Genomic DNA, 12,379 nt, shown 5'->3' with positions numbered 1-12,379 from the left:
AAATGTTTGCTACAGCCCCGCGTCAGTCTAAGCCGCCGTGTCGCGACGTTTCCTCCCGGATCGAGGGGGCAGATCAAGGGCCAGGCTACTCACATTGCTGCTTCAATTTTACCCTGGTCCAGACAGCAAACTCCAACTTTGTGCAGGCATCCAGCAAAGAAAGGGTGAGCCCGCATCTGATCGCCCTTGAGCCAAGCGCTTTGAGCCTCGATGTAGTGCGCCTCTGCAGCTTCGAAGTCTCGTTGGCGCCGGTTCATTGTCGCTAACCCAAAAAAGGCACTAATTGAAGATTGTTGTTAGTGAAAGAACGTGTACTCGTAAGGACTGTTCATCATACTATCCGAGCATTGCCCAATTTAGTGGCTTCTCAGTCTTCAGTCTGTCTACCGAAATCTCGAACATATGTTTAGCTTGGTCGTACTTGCCAAGGTACACCAAGCAACGGGCATGATTTTGGAGATGCCGAGCAGGTCGATCGCGAGTTTCCTCATCTGCCTTGCGCATTGTCTCCCACCATTCTCCAGACTTTTCGAACCATTTTTCCGAGTCCGCATGCAAGTTGGCAGTGTTATGGCAATAGCCAAGATTGTTGGCAGTGTAACAGAGTAAGACTTTTATAGGCGGCTGCTCACTAAGCCGAATGTCATAGACTTTTTTGTTCAGTTCAATTGCCCTAATCGGGTCGCCAAGGCTCTCGGCGGCTTGTGCCTGGTGGCTGAGTATCGACGCCTTCAAGTCGTCCTTCTTCGGCCCATCTTCCAGCTTATCCAGCGCTCTGAGATTGATTTCGCAGAGACGCTCAACTTCTGTCATTTCATTGATTTCAGAAAGATACCTGTCCAATCAATTTCAGCAATCGAACGCAATCACGCGAGGGGAGGGGGGGCACCTTTGGCAAGATGAAAGCAGATAGCAGAACTCAAGGGGCTTGAAACTTCTGAGATCTCTTGATCTCTTCAGAAAAGCAGCCCCCAAGGTTCAACACGTGTTGAAGATATTGATTACATAGTGTCCATCGATCGTAAAGCTGACCCGTGGAAAGGTCCTCGGTAGGGAAGGCCTTGTAGAGCAGCATGACAGTATTATTAAAGCTTCGCTGGCGATCGTGTTGACTGAGGTATTGCTTCAGCTGTGTCTGAACCATTCTGTGGATCGTAATGGTGCGCGTGTCTCTGTCTCGCTTGATGAGTGCTACAGTGAGCAGTTTCCGTAGAACCGCCGCAAGACTAGTCGCTGCATGAGAAGAGAGCGCGGATATAAGAATGGGTAAGACTCACCTGAACCCATCTGAGCAGAACTTGAGATCTTCAGGAAAGTTTTTATCGTCACTAGGTTCGAACAAGTCTTGGGGAATGTTATCCGGCATCAGGAACGAAAGAACTCCCATCAAGCACAAGCTATCAGTGTCCAGAGATCTGAAAGAAAAATTAACTAGTCAGGTGTTACCCCCCAGAATGCGTTGAGCTGTAATACTTACAATGCAGCGGTGTCCATTTTGACTTGAAACTTGCAACACTTGCAACTCTATCAGGCGCGAAAGAACAGGGTTTCTGCGAATTAATTGGCAAGGCAGGCAGCTGATGCAAGCACCGAGAGACGTATGGGCCCCTCTTCTAAGTACTTCGTTCCCTCCTCTAATTTGTATTCGTCCGATTGGTTAGGAGGCGGGCCGGTCCGTTTAGGCTGATTTAATGCCTCCCTCGGGGTGCCATATGCATCTGCATGGATGTGAATAGACAAGTCTCATTAGATACTTCTGGTTTGAGATGAATTACACAGAGATGATTTGCTGGGGACCGGAAAGGTCTTTCCGGGCTTCAATAGTTTGCGGTGGTTATACAGACCAGCAGGGGTTTTGCTTGTACTACGAGGTGCAGAGTATGACGTATGTATTACAGGTGACTACCTATGTGTTCGATATTGGTCACGAGATCAATGCATAACTACCTAGTACGGATTACCGAGGCTAGCTAGTGAAGTAAAACATAGTTCTGCCGTTTTTGGTAGAAATACAAGAGTGTGTTGTTGAGTGATTTGAATGCTGTGGGATTGAATCAAGTCTACGGATACAAATGGTATGCTGACCCGACAGGATGGTGACGTGACGGTGAAGAATGCCGTCGACCAGAGATGCAGTGGGTCATAGTGCACTGGCACTATGACAAAGAGTAAATACATGACATTTACGGACCAGGGGAGTTATGAATTTATTGGTTATCTACCAATATCAAGAGTTGTGCTGGAGGCCCAGCATTTTAGCGGGGTGGACAAGGTGGGACTTGGTGTCTAAACGGCCCCGCCATCCGAAGAGGCTAAAATAGCCCAAAGAGCGAGACCGTTCGTCGACGCTGCATCAGCCAGCCTTGAGGGGACAAAAAAGACACGGAGGGCGAGAAGAAGGGCAGAGAGAAAAAGCAAAATAAAGGGAGAATCGGTCATCTGGTGTTAACTAGGTAGCTAACACTGGTACGGCTCGCGATGGGTCGATGGCACGAGCAGCCCCCCCTCCCCTCCCCCGCTTGCAGTTTTCCTTTGTTCATTCAGTCGTTCTTTTCCTGGCTTGGTGTGCCGTATTTTTTCCAACGTTTACCCCGCCATTCCTCGGGACAAAGCAGTCAAAGTTGGGCTTGCGACTGCCTGCCAACCTCGCACCAGCACAACAGCCTTCTTGTTCAACTAAAGCCGAGAACGGGAATCGGAATCAAGTCCCAAACCAATTAGCCGAATGGGTTCGCCAGGCTCATCTCACCACGCTGTGACGACCTATCAGCTCTCAATCCAGGAGGTGTTTGACCGTCTTTCGCAGAATGAGAAGCTCTATGCTCATCACCTCTCACATGCTGCGTGGCATGGCAGCAAAATCATTCTCCGTCAAACCTCGTTTGAAGGTGTTGGCATCTTCGACTTCATCTTAGAACTGCACAAGGCTTGTGAGGGAGAATGGCATCGCTTCGTGCAGCTCCTAGGGATATCCGCCGAGGAAATGGAACAGTTCCTCGACTACAGCGGTATGTTCATGTCCAGGCTGAACAACTTTTGTGTAAGTTTCCTCCCTGTATGAGATGCTGGCTAGATAACTAATCTTCATTACAGGGAGAGGGGGACAGAAAGATTGTGCCTCAAGTTTCGGCGGACACTCTCCGCAAAATGGCGAGCATCTCGTCCGCAGCCACAACTGCTCTAGAGAGTATCATTGATCAAATGCTATCTCCCGCCCCCTACACTCTGAGTCTTGCCGACTCAACGTATTACCCTGGCAGCTCCAAGATCACGAAAGATGAGATTGCTGCAGTTGCTCGTGTCATGGAGAGAAATGCCATAGAGCCGGAGAACACGAGAATCTCTAAGCGCGTTGAGGATGGTCACGTTTTCTACGACATCCTTCAGGCTTCCGCGCATACCAACACTGAGCTTGAGAGTCATCTCAAGGGATCCGCCATTCCCATCCAGGATCTTCAACTAGGGAGCGAAGGTCCGCAGTGGAACAACGCAACTGTTCGACTTCGGCGAGGAGACCACTCGGACGAAATCTCCAAGATTTGTGAACACATTTCAAAGGCCATACGCTTCTCCGCCAATGATACTCAAGCTCATATGCTTATGGACTATCTTGAAAGCTTTACTACGGGAAGCTTGGAGGCCTATCGAAGGTCCATGAAGCGCTGGGTCCGAGACTACAATCCGAGGGTGGAGATCATCTTTGGCTTTGTCGAGCCCTACAGAGATCCATACGGCGTGAGGTGCGAGTGGAGAGGTGTTATTAGTGTTGCTGACCTACAGGAAACGGCCAAGTTGTCAACGCTCGTGGAAAACTCAACCGAGTTTATTCGAAAACTTCCATGGGCAGTGTCTGATGTCAACGATGGAAAAGGCCCTTTTGAGAAGTCCGAGTTCCAGGCCCCTCATTTCTCGATTGTGCATGGTCAGCTACTCAAGTCGTACACAATACCGCCGACTAGTCTAATCATCCTTCGCAGCACTTTCTTTTGTATGCAGCAATGTCTGGGAGGCTTCCAACGTACCCAACGTGAGTAAACGACGGCCCAAGGTTCTCTCATCTAGCTGACGTGTCGGGAAACAAAGTACAACGACATTCGTGAGACATGCGGGTTCAAAAATATTGTCTATGCAAATCGAATGAGTGCCAATGCAGATCCAAATCGGCCATTCCACTGGGTTCATCCGTCTCAGGAGCACGAGTTCAAAAGGATCAACCACATCATTCGTTTCATTACGACCTCGATTCATGAGCTTCTGGGCCATGGCACAGGCAAACTCATCTCTGAGACAATCGCTGGTGTCTACAATTTTGATCACAACAACCCGCCAGTCAATTCATTGACGGGAAAGCCAATCGTGTCGTGGTATCGACCTGGGCAGACTTGGACAAGCGTGTTTGAGAAGCTGGCCGGCACGGTTGAGGAGTGCAGAGCAATGCTTATTTCCTATTATCTCGGACAAGGAAAAGACATGCTTTCTATGTATGGCTATGATGATGACAGCGACATCAAGGCAGATGAGCGTAAGCACTCGCCCCCCGCCCTCGCAGTAGGTCGATTTATTTGCTTTTCTAACAATGTTTAGTCATCTATAACATGTACCTCCACATTGGGGTTGAGGGTCTCCGTGCCCTCCAAGCATTCAATGTGGAAGAACAGGCATGGGGTAGCCCGCACGCCAACGTATGCATACTCACCAACGACAAAATGACTATTGCTAACCTTGGGCGAAGGCAAACTACGCCATTTTCAAGCATTTGATGGCTGATGCTGATGGCCTTTTCACGGTGCATAGTGATGCGACCGCAGGGGTACTTCATGTCCATGTCGACCGGTCCAAAATAGCTACCCACGGAAAGTCCTCCATTGGTCGCATTCTTCATAATATCCATGTGTGGCGTTGTACCGCGGATGTTGATGCCTGTAGGCCGTTCTATGAGTCCCTCAGTGCTGTTGATGGGGAGTACGAAGTCTGGAGACAGATTGTCGCCTCAAAGCCTGAACCGCCATGGAAATTTGTTCAGGCAAACACTTTTTTGAATGATGATGGACAGGTCGAGCTGCGGGTGTATTCGGAGAGCAACGAGGGTATCATTCAATCGTTTGCCGATCGGGGCATTTAAATACACAATGACAGGCTCGCAAATCTAGCTCAAGTTGAATGTTCCTTCAAATATCTATTCAAATCATCCATCCTTCGCCCAACGCTTGACAAGGCTAGTTAGCTAACACACAAAGAACCCTCCTTTCTTTTCCCGTCTTTTTTTCCCCTTTACGAAACATGCATTTCATTCAACCTCAGCTTCCCAGCTTCCGACTCGCCCACCTAACGTTACTGCCCGTTTCCTCTCCGCCTTTTTTCTCGCTTCTTTGTCGCACATTACTCGTACCACCCGTCATCCGCGGATGGCGCCCTTCGGCAAATAGCAATAACTCAGTGACTTGACCGCGTCTACTCGTCCATCATGCCATGATACCAACCCCATCACCACGTAGAATATCCTCGTACCAGCCTTGCGTCATGCCCGCATCCGCATCTCACACATCTCTCTCCGCCAGCTGGCCCCCCTTCTCCTGCGTCTCGAATCCCGGCCGAACCCGCTCATCTGGTAATGAGATGCCCTGGGCCTGGTAGCAAAGTAACTAGCCCGTTCAACCTGGCTCCAGATGGATATGCAATCGGGATTCCCTGTTCCATCCTCCCGCATAAACATCCTCGTGTCTTGCATTTTATGTCTCTTTGCGGTATAATAATTACAGTGTACAGATGACAGTACACACCTTTTTTGCATATTCAATTCTTCCATGAACTAAAGAGAACGATTTGTCTAGTTAATTACTGTGGAAACGTCCGTCACTGACAATCGGCATCATCCCTGCATAGCGAATCTTTCCTTGACCGCCAATGCTCCCAGCAAATGTATTCCTTTGCTTCTTTTTGATACGTGTCTATATTCTCCAAAACGACTACGCGCCGTCCTTTATCCTCTCAAATCATTCATATTCTCAACAAGCAGGTCCACAAACGTCTCCAGCACGTTGCTGCTCGCCCCCCCTGCCTTGGCCTCAAAGATGCAGTCCAGAATCTTCTTGATACCCACGCCCACATTCTCCTCGTTCGACCGCTCCTGCACCATCCCAATGACCTGGCTGATCTCGCCGCTGCTAAACGATTTGGACTCGTGTAGTACGTTGCCCAGCTCCCGAAGGTTTGACACCGCCGGCACCGCCACCTTCTTTGCAAAATCCTGGTCTACTTCTAGCATCTTGAGCACCGACGCCTTGGATGTCGTCACAAACACCAGCAAACGGTGTCCCTGTACACATAATTAGCTACTTTCATCAGCCTTGCGTGCACCATAAACATACCCTCGGTGGCTTCGACACAATCAGCGTCGTCAGAGCCTCCAGCATCACATTCGAGAACCGCGATCCAATCGGGTTCCAACCAATCAGACGTTCAAAGTCGTCTAGAATGAGAATACTAGCTGGGGACTTGTACGCATCTGCAAATGCCTTGTGCACGTAGTCCTTCTTGGCAAAGTCATCCCGGTAGCCCACCAGGTCCGCTGGCGTAACCATCTTGATAAACGGAAAGTCCGACTGCGTCGCAATGTGTGCTGCGAGTGCCGTCTTTCCAGACCCGCGCGGGCCGTGGAACAGCACCGACGAGTTAGATTTGTTCGGGTCCTGTTTAATCATGCCCACCACGCGCATCATTTCCTGGATCGTCGCGTTGATGTGCCCACCGTACGGCAGAATACCTAGACGAACAGCATCTTCCAGCTCAGCCTCCGAAACACCGTAAGCAGGACGCACTTCGGTCAAGGCATTCATAAAATCGGCCCTGTTGACCTTCATGCTGGCCACATCTTGCTTCACAGCCGCTAGCTGCCCAACCTCCGTGTGTCGAGAAAAGGCGAAAGACGCGGCCGCCTTGACTAGACCGTTCAACTCGGCTCCCGAGAAGTTCTTTGTCACACCAGCAAGCTCCTCTAGGTTCACGTCTGGGTCCAGGAGACCGTTCGTCTTCATCTTGGAGGTGTGAATCTTGAGAATTTCCAGACGACCATCCTCGTCAGGCAGAGAAATCTCGAGATGCACTTCCAGACGGCCAGGACGAAGCAGTGCATCATCAATCATGTCCTTTCGGTTCGTCATTCCGATCAGTAGGATGTTGTTCAGCTGGTCAACACCGTCAAGCTTCGAGAGCAGCTGGTTGACAACACTGTCACCCACACCAGTACCGCCGCCAGCGCCGGAACCACGCTGCTTGCAGACAGCATCCAGTTCGTCGAAAATGATGATGTGAAGGCTGGATTCATCGCCCTTTTCCTTGTACTCCTTCTCAGCGTCGGCAAATAATTTTCGAATATTCTCTTCCGATTGACCAACGTACTTGTTGAGCACCTCGGGGCCGTTGATGACCTTGGGCGGTCTCGCATTCAACATGTTACCGATCTGTCGAGCGATTAAAGTTTTACCGGTTCCCGGCGGTCCGTACAACAGCATACCCTTGACGTGGGGAATGCCCATCTTGGCTATCAAACCAGGAGGGAACACACGAGACGCAAACGCACGACGGAAGATGGTGGCAAACTCATCACCAAGACCACCAATACCCATATCCTCAAACTTGAAGTCGGGAGCCAGAATCGCGTTGGAGTTGGGCTTGTTCATGGACGGCTTGAGGTTGAAATCGCCCTTGCCATCGCGGTGGAAGAGGACTCGTGTTTGGTTTGTCAAAATGCCACGGGCATGGGCCTCTCTCCGCTTCTGAGAGCCCTCCTCGCCACTCATTGCGAGATCCACCAGCCCAACGGTCTTGACAGTGATGCGCAGAGGAATGTTGCGAACATCCATGATCAAGGGCTGGCCAGGCGCCAGCACCTGGTTTCCATATGTGTCCATGAATATCTTGGCGAGTTCGTCCTCATCATACGGCACATCGGTCTTTTTGCCTACCGATGCGAAGCCGATTTCAAGGTCCACAGAGCCCAGGTACGCCTTGCCACCAGACCGGAACGGATCGAAGATCTCGCCGGTGAACTGGTCGCGCATCGTGATGCCCGTCCAGCTACGCTGGGGGTCCGATAAGCTGACGCAGCCGGAGGGAAAGCCTGGAATGGGCTTGGCAGTCACGACATATTCACCCACTGGGTCACCGCCGCGGATGAGAATGTAGAGGTCGGATCCGTCGCGGCTCGTGGGGAAGTCTTCGGGCGAAACGGCGCATCTGTAAGACGTAAGCTTCCTGTCGCATCAAATCGGTCGGATTCCTGAAATTACATGTTGCTGTAAATTAGTTTCACTTGCAGAGTCTTGTCTGCAACCTTCTCGACCTGGAGCGGCACCTGGCGCCCGCCTCCAGGAGATCCGGGAGGCTTCTCGCCGTATCGCGGCTGGGAGGGTGGTGGTCTCTGGCCAGCACGAGGATCGCCATATCCGGGGCCGCCTCCATATGCTTGGCCAGGAGGTGGTGGTCGAGGGTTGCCCCCGGGCAGGCTGCCGCCGCCAAAGAGGCCTCGGCCAGGGCCTCCAGGAGGTGGAACTCGGGACATGGTGACGTAGCTTGTCGGTGTGCTGTGAATGGGGAGGGTTAGGCGGATCAGGACTCAATAGTCGATATTAGGTGTTTTCTAGGTAGAGGGTGGTGAATTGAAGCGCAATAAGCTGAGGGTGAAGATGTAAAGGACAAACAGGCTGGGGTTGAAACAGGTTGCGTTGTTGGAGATCTGTCGGAGCTTGTTGGCGCGGGGCGGCAACTTGGCCCCACTGTCAAGGCAGTGCCGCCTCCAGACAGTAATTCGATACTGGACGATCTAGGCAGGAACCTGTAGTTTGTTCCAGGAAATTCCACCTACAATTTACAAAGCCGGGGAAATTGACGATTTCTCTTCTGAATGTAACTACAAACACTTCGGGATAGATAGCGTAGGTGGCGCAGATGGCGGCTTTACTCTAGGGTAACAAGCGATCAGTAGCATTTCCCACCATTACCTGCCGAGCGCCAGGAGACAGGTTTAATCAAAACTACTCGAGAGTCTGAACAGCTACTTATTCCATATAAACATCTTCGGTCCGTATGTCATAGGCGGCTGGTGATGGTGGTGCTACACATGGCAGGTGGGACTGAAGCAAAACTCCACATTCACAGTGGCGAAGAAAGAATTTGTCTACTACAACACCTTTTATTGTATTTGGTAAGCGTTATGGCCCGCGAAGCTTAGGATTGTTTATAAGTGCTTGTAATTCTATGTAATAGGCCCTTCCTGCTTCGGAGGTTGTGCTGGCTCTGTGAATTCGCCATTATTGGCAGTGACCAAGTACACTGGTAAAGTGTCCACTTCGTAGCGAGAGTCGTCTGAGAGGTGATATCCGACTTTGCAAAAAGGCGAATCAGCCCCAGCGACCATTTCGCGCCGCTTTTTCTCGGCTTCGACTTAGGCGACCCGTTCTCGGGCACCGTAAGCCGAACGGGGAAGTTCTGCGGCGAAGCATCATGTTGACAATGCCAGAAGACTCGTCGCCCTGTCCGCAGGCTAGGTCCATGGGTGACGTGGGTAGGAGTGTATTTTTCAGAGTGCACTCCCGATTGATCAACTCCTCGGCTAATTTAAGATCTTTTCGTTTGATAGCCGCGACGAGACGAGTAGAACGATGAGTGCGGTTGAAAAACGATGTCGGAGCTTGAGGTCGGACGTTGTTCCCCGAACAATCCGGGATTTCTCAACGCCTGCATATGTGGAGTGTCAATAATGAACAAGTAACTTGTCACAAAGCCAAAGCGGCAAAGATCAAGGCTGGTGACGGTTGCTGGTACACCAGCGGCTAATACCGGGTATTGACGCTGACGGGAGTGTAGAGCGTTTCGCGGGCTGACAATGCCACGACAATGAATAATGAAACAGCACGAAGGGTGCATCTTTCATTTCGCAAGGGCCTGCATCATTATAGTACTATATATACAATTGTTCTTGAGGATCGATGTTGGAGCTACGCTGGCGGCCCGGACTGGGCGGCAGTCAGCGCCACCTCGACATCTCGACGCCGGAACCCTGGACTCTGGCCTAGACAGGTCGAATTCAACATCAAGCCTGGCAGAGGAATTAGTCTGATTGGTCGCAAGTAAGATTCATGGCAGGAGTTCTCACCTCGTATAAACAACGGAACATTGATATCTCCTACTGACTCGTTATTAGCCTTCATTCGCAGGCTGACGCCTCTTTCCAGCAAGTAGAGCTCCAGGTCCTGCATGTCGAACCAGTCGCCCTCGAAGCGATCCTGCAAATTCGCCGGTACGTTGGACGGGTCCATCGCGACGGTCCACGAATTATTGCGCGGCGACCACGTCTCGTACTGGTCCGCCGTGTTGGCCCACGGCAGGCTGAGCGGCGCCGCGGCGCCCGTCGACGAAGCCGAGGCGAGGGCCGGCGAGTAGTGGGTGCCGGCCCCGCCGATGCTGAAGAAGGGCATGCCGGGTTTGCTCGTGTGCTCGCCCAGGCGGGACCGGGTCAGGCGGGCCTGGAAGAGGGCGGCAAAGTACGACAGCAGCTTGTCGCGCGTCATGAGCTGCAGCGGGAGGCCAAAGTGGCGGTGCAGGCGCGTGGCCGAGAGCGTGGGGTCGGCGAGTGCGAGGTAGCCGTAGTAGACGGCCGACGTGGTCAGCATGTCCATAAAGGCGGCGACGGTCATGTTCGAATTCATGTCCGGGTACGGCTTGGTGCCGAAGATGTTCTTGATGCTGATCGGCTTGTTGGGCAAGGTGGGGGAGATCGTCGGCACCAGCGCCACGCGGGCGCCGGCCGGCTCCGTCTGCTCCAGCGAGCCGGTGCCCGTCTCGCGGACCAGCGTGAGGCAGGTCGCCAGGGCGTCGCGGAGACGGCTTGTCAGTTCGCTCTGGCAAGCCAGAATGTTGGAGCCGATGAGCTCCTCGCTAAAGGAGAGCACGACAGTGCTCATGTTCTCAATGGCGCCCTCGAGCTGCTTCACGCGCTCTTCGAGGTAGGCCGTCTGTGATATCTTTCGCTGTCGGTAGGCGCGCTGCGCTTCGCGGATCTGCTTTCGTCGGCGCTGGAGAAGGGTGGTTGTTAGAATGGGCATCCTCAAGCACGGGGGCGGGGTAGTCTCGTACCTCGCCGGGCGCGTCGCTGCTACCAGCGTCTGTTTTTCTTTTGGAGCCTGAACCTTTCCCTTGCGCGGGCGCCTTTTGCTTATTCTTTGCGGCTGTGTTACTATCGGGGGACTCTTCGTCGCCAGCGCCGATTTGTTCCGAGAAATCGACGCCTTCCTCCTCAATGAAGAATGTGCTTGTGCTATTGGATGGCGACTGCGCCGAGCTCGTTAGCCATTGAATTAAAGGGAGGGAGCTTTGGTGCCTACCGGATCATTCTGATTATAGTTGGAGTCCGCGCCGGGATAGAAAGCTGACGAGAGTAGCCTCTCAATGTCGATGGACTCATTGGGTCGCGAATCCTGTCTGATGTGGAACTGCAACGGCGGCTGCTGCCGCTGCCAGTTATTAGGCGCATTGTTGTTGCCCGAGGGGTCGGCCATGTTTCTTGGTGTATCTCGATCGGGTGGCGTCTGTGTGCCACGTGGAGAGGCGTAGTGATACTGGTCAGTTCAAAAATGGCCAGAAACAATCAAATAATGTCGTCCTTTTTGAACGTTTTATTGTTGAGAATGCAATGCAACCGATGTGAGAGAGCTCGGTTTATTTTAGCGCCGGATCGGAGGGCCGGAGCAGCCTCGGCCCAGACAGACCATACGGAGCGGACGGAACGGACGCTTGGGGAGGTGTTGGGGAACGCCGTGCGGGGTGACGGCCCATGACGAAAGTGTTTGGATGCCTAACATGGGGGAACGAAGGGCCGATGGAAATTTTGGAGAGTCGGTCTGCGGAGTTCTCTATTAGAGTTTCGGTGATTAACTTGCTATTAATAGGATATATAGAGCATCAATATAGTTATATAAGATAGTAGCATAGCTAATATAGCTTATAAAGGAATAATAGAAAGTAAAGATAATAAAGAAAATTAGCCTTATATTAAATAAAGCTATAAAAGATAACTAATTAATTTATATATCTTATTTTCTAGCCTTAAGCTATATAATTTAAGTTATAAAATAATATTATATTTTAAAATACTTAAGGTTATTATTTATTTATATTTATTATTAATATAAATAAAATAAGTTTTTTTATTAAAGTAATATTTTATATAATATACTTTTTAATTATTAAGTATAAATTAATATAAAATAAAAGAAATAATTATATATAAAAAGTATAATAAAAAGTAGTTATTTATATAAAAAGGTATTTTATAAAGAAAATAAAATAATATATTTATATTCTTTTTTATTTTTTATAAAAA

At 50.7% G+C, this 12,379-nt stretch overlaps 2 protein-coding genes across 2 annotated transcripts; one reads left to right on the top strand and one right to left on the bottom strand.

Moving 5' to 3' along the window:
- Positions 1–2,725: 2,725 nt before the first annotated feature.
- On the top strand, positions 2,726–5,122 carry CCM_08520 (dipeptidyl peptidase III; the record flags this gene model as incomplete). The annotated part of the gene is made up of 6 exons (XM_006673658.1): positions 2,726–3,040; positions 3,094–3,922; positions 3,978–4,027; positions 4,084–4,522; positions 4,585–4,682; positions 4,733–5,122. The coding sequence occupies 6 exons, from the start codon at positions 2,726–2,728 to the stop codon at positions 5,120–5,122; spliced, it is 2,121 nt and encodes a 706-aa protein (XP_006673721.1).
- Positions 5,123–5,980: 858 nt separating this feature from the next.
- CCM_08519 (vesicular-fusion protein SEC18) lies at positions 5,981–11,555 on the bottom strand (the record flags this gene model as incomplete). Its single annotated transcript, XM_006673657.1, has 6 exons — positions 5,981–6,316; positions 6,369–8,235; positions 8,289–8,582; positions 10,192–11,072; positions 11,134–11,328; positions 11,382–11,555. 6 exons carry the CDS (start codon positions 11,553–11,555, stop codon positions 5,981–5,983), a joined length of 3,747 nt encoding a protein of 1,248 aa, XP_006673720.1.
- Positions 11,556–12,379: the final 824 nt, after the last annotated feature.

The sequence above is a fragment of the Cordyceps militaris genome (assembly GCF_000225605.1).
Source record: "Cordyceps militaris CM01 unplaced genomic scaffold CCM_S00007, whole genome shotgun sequence".
Lineage (NCBI taxonomy): Eukaryota > Fungi > Ascomycota > Sordariomycetes > Hypocreales > Cordycipitaceae > Cordyceps > Cordyceps militaris.
Note: the sequence above shows the minus strand (reverse complement) of the source record. Positions and strands in the feature narration are given on the sequence as shown.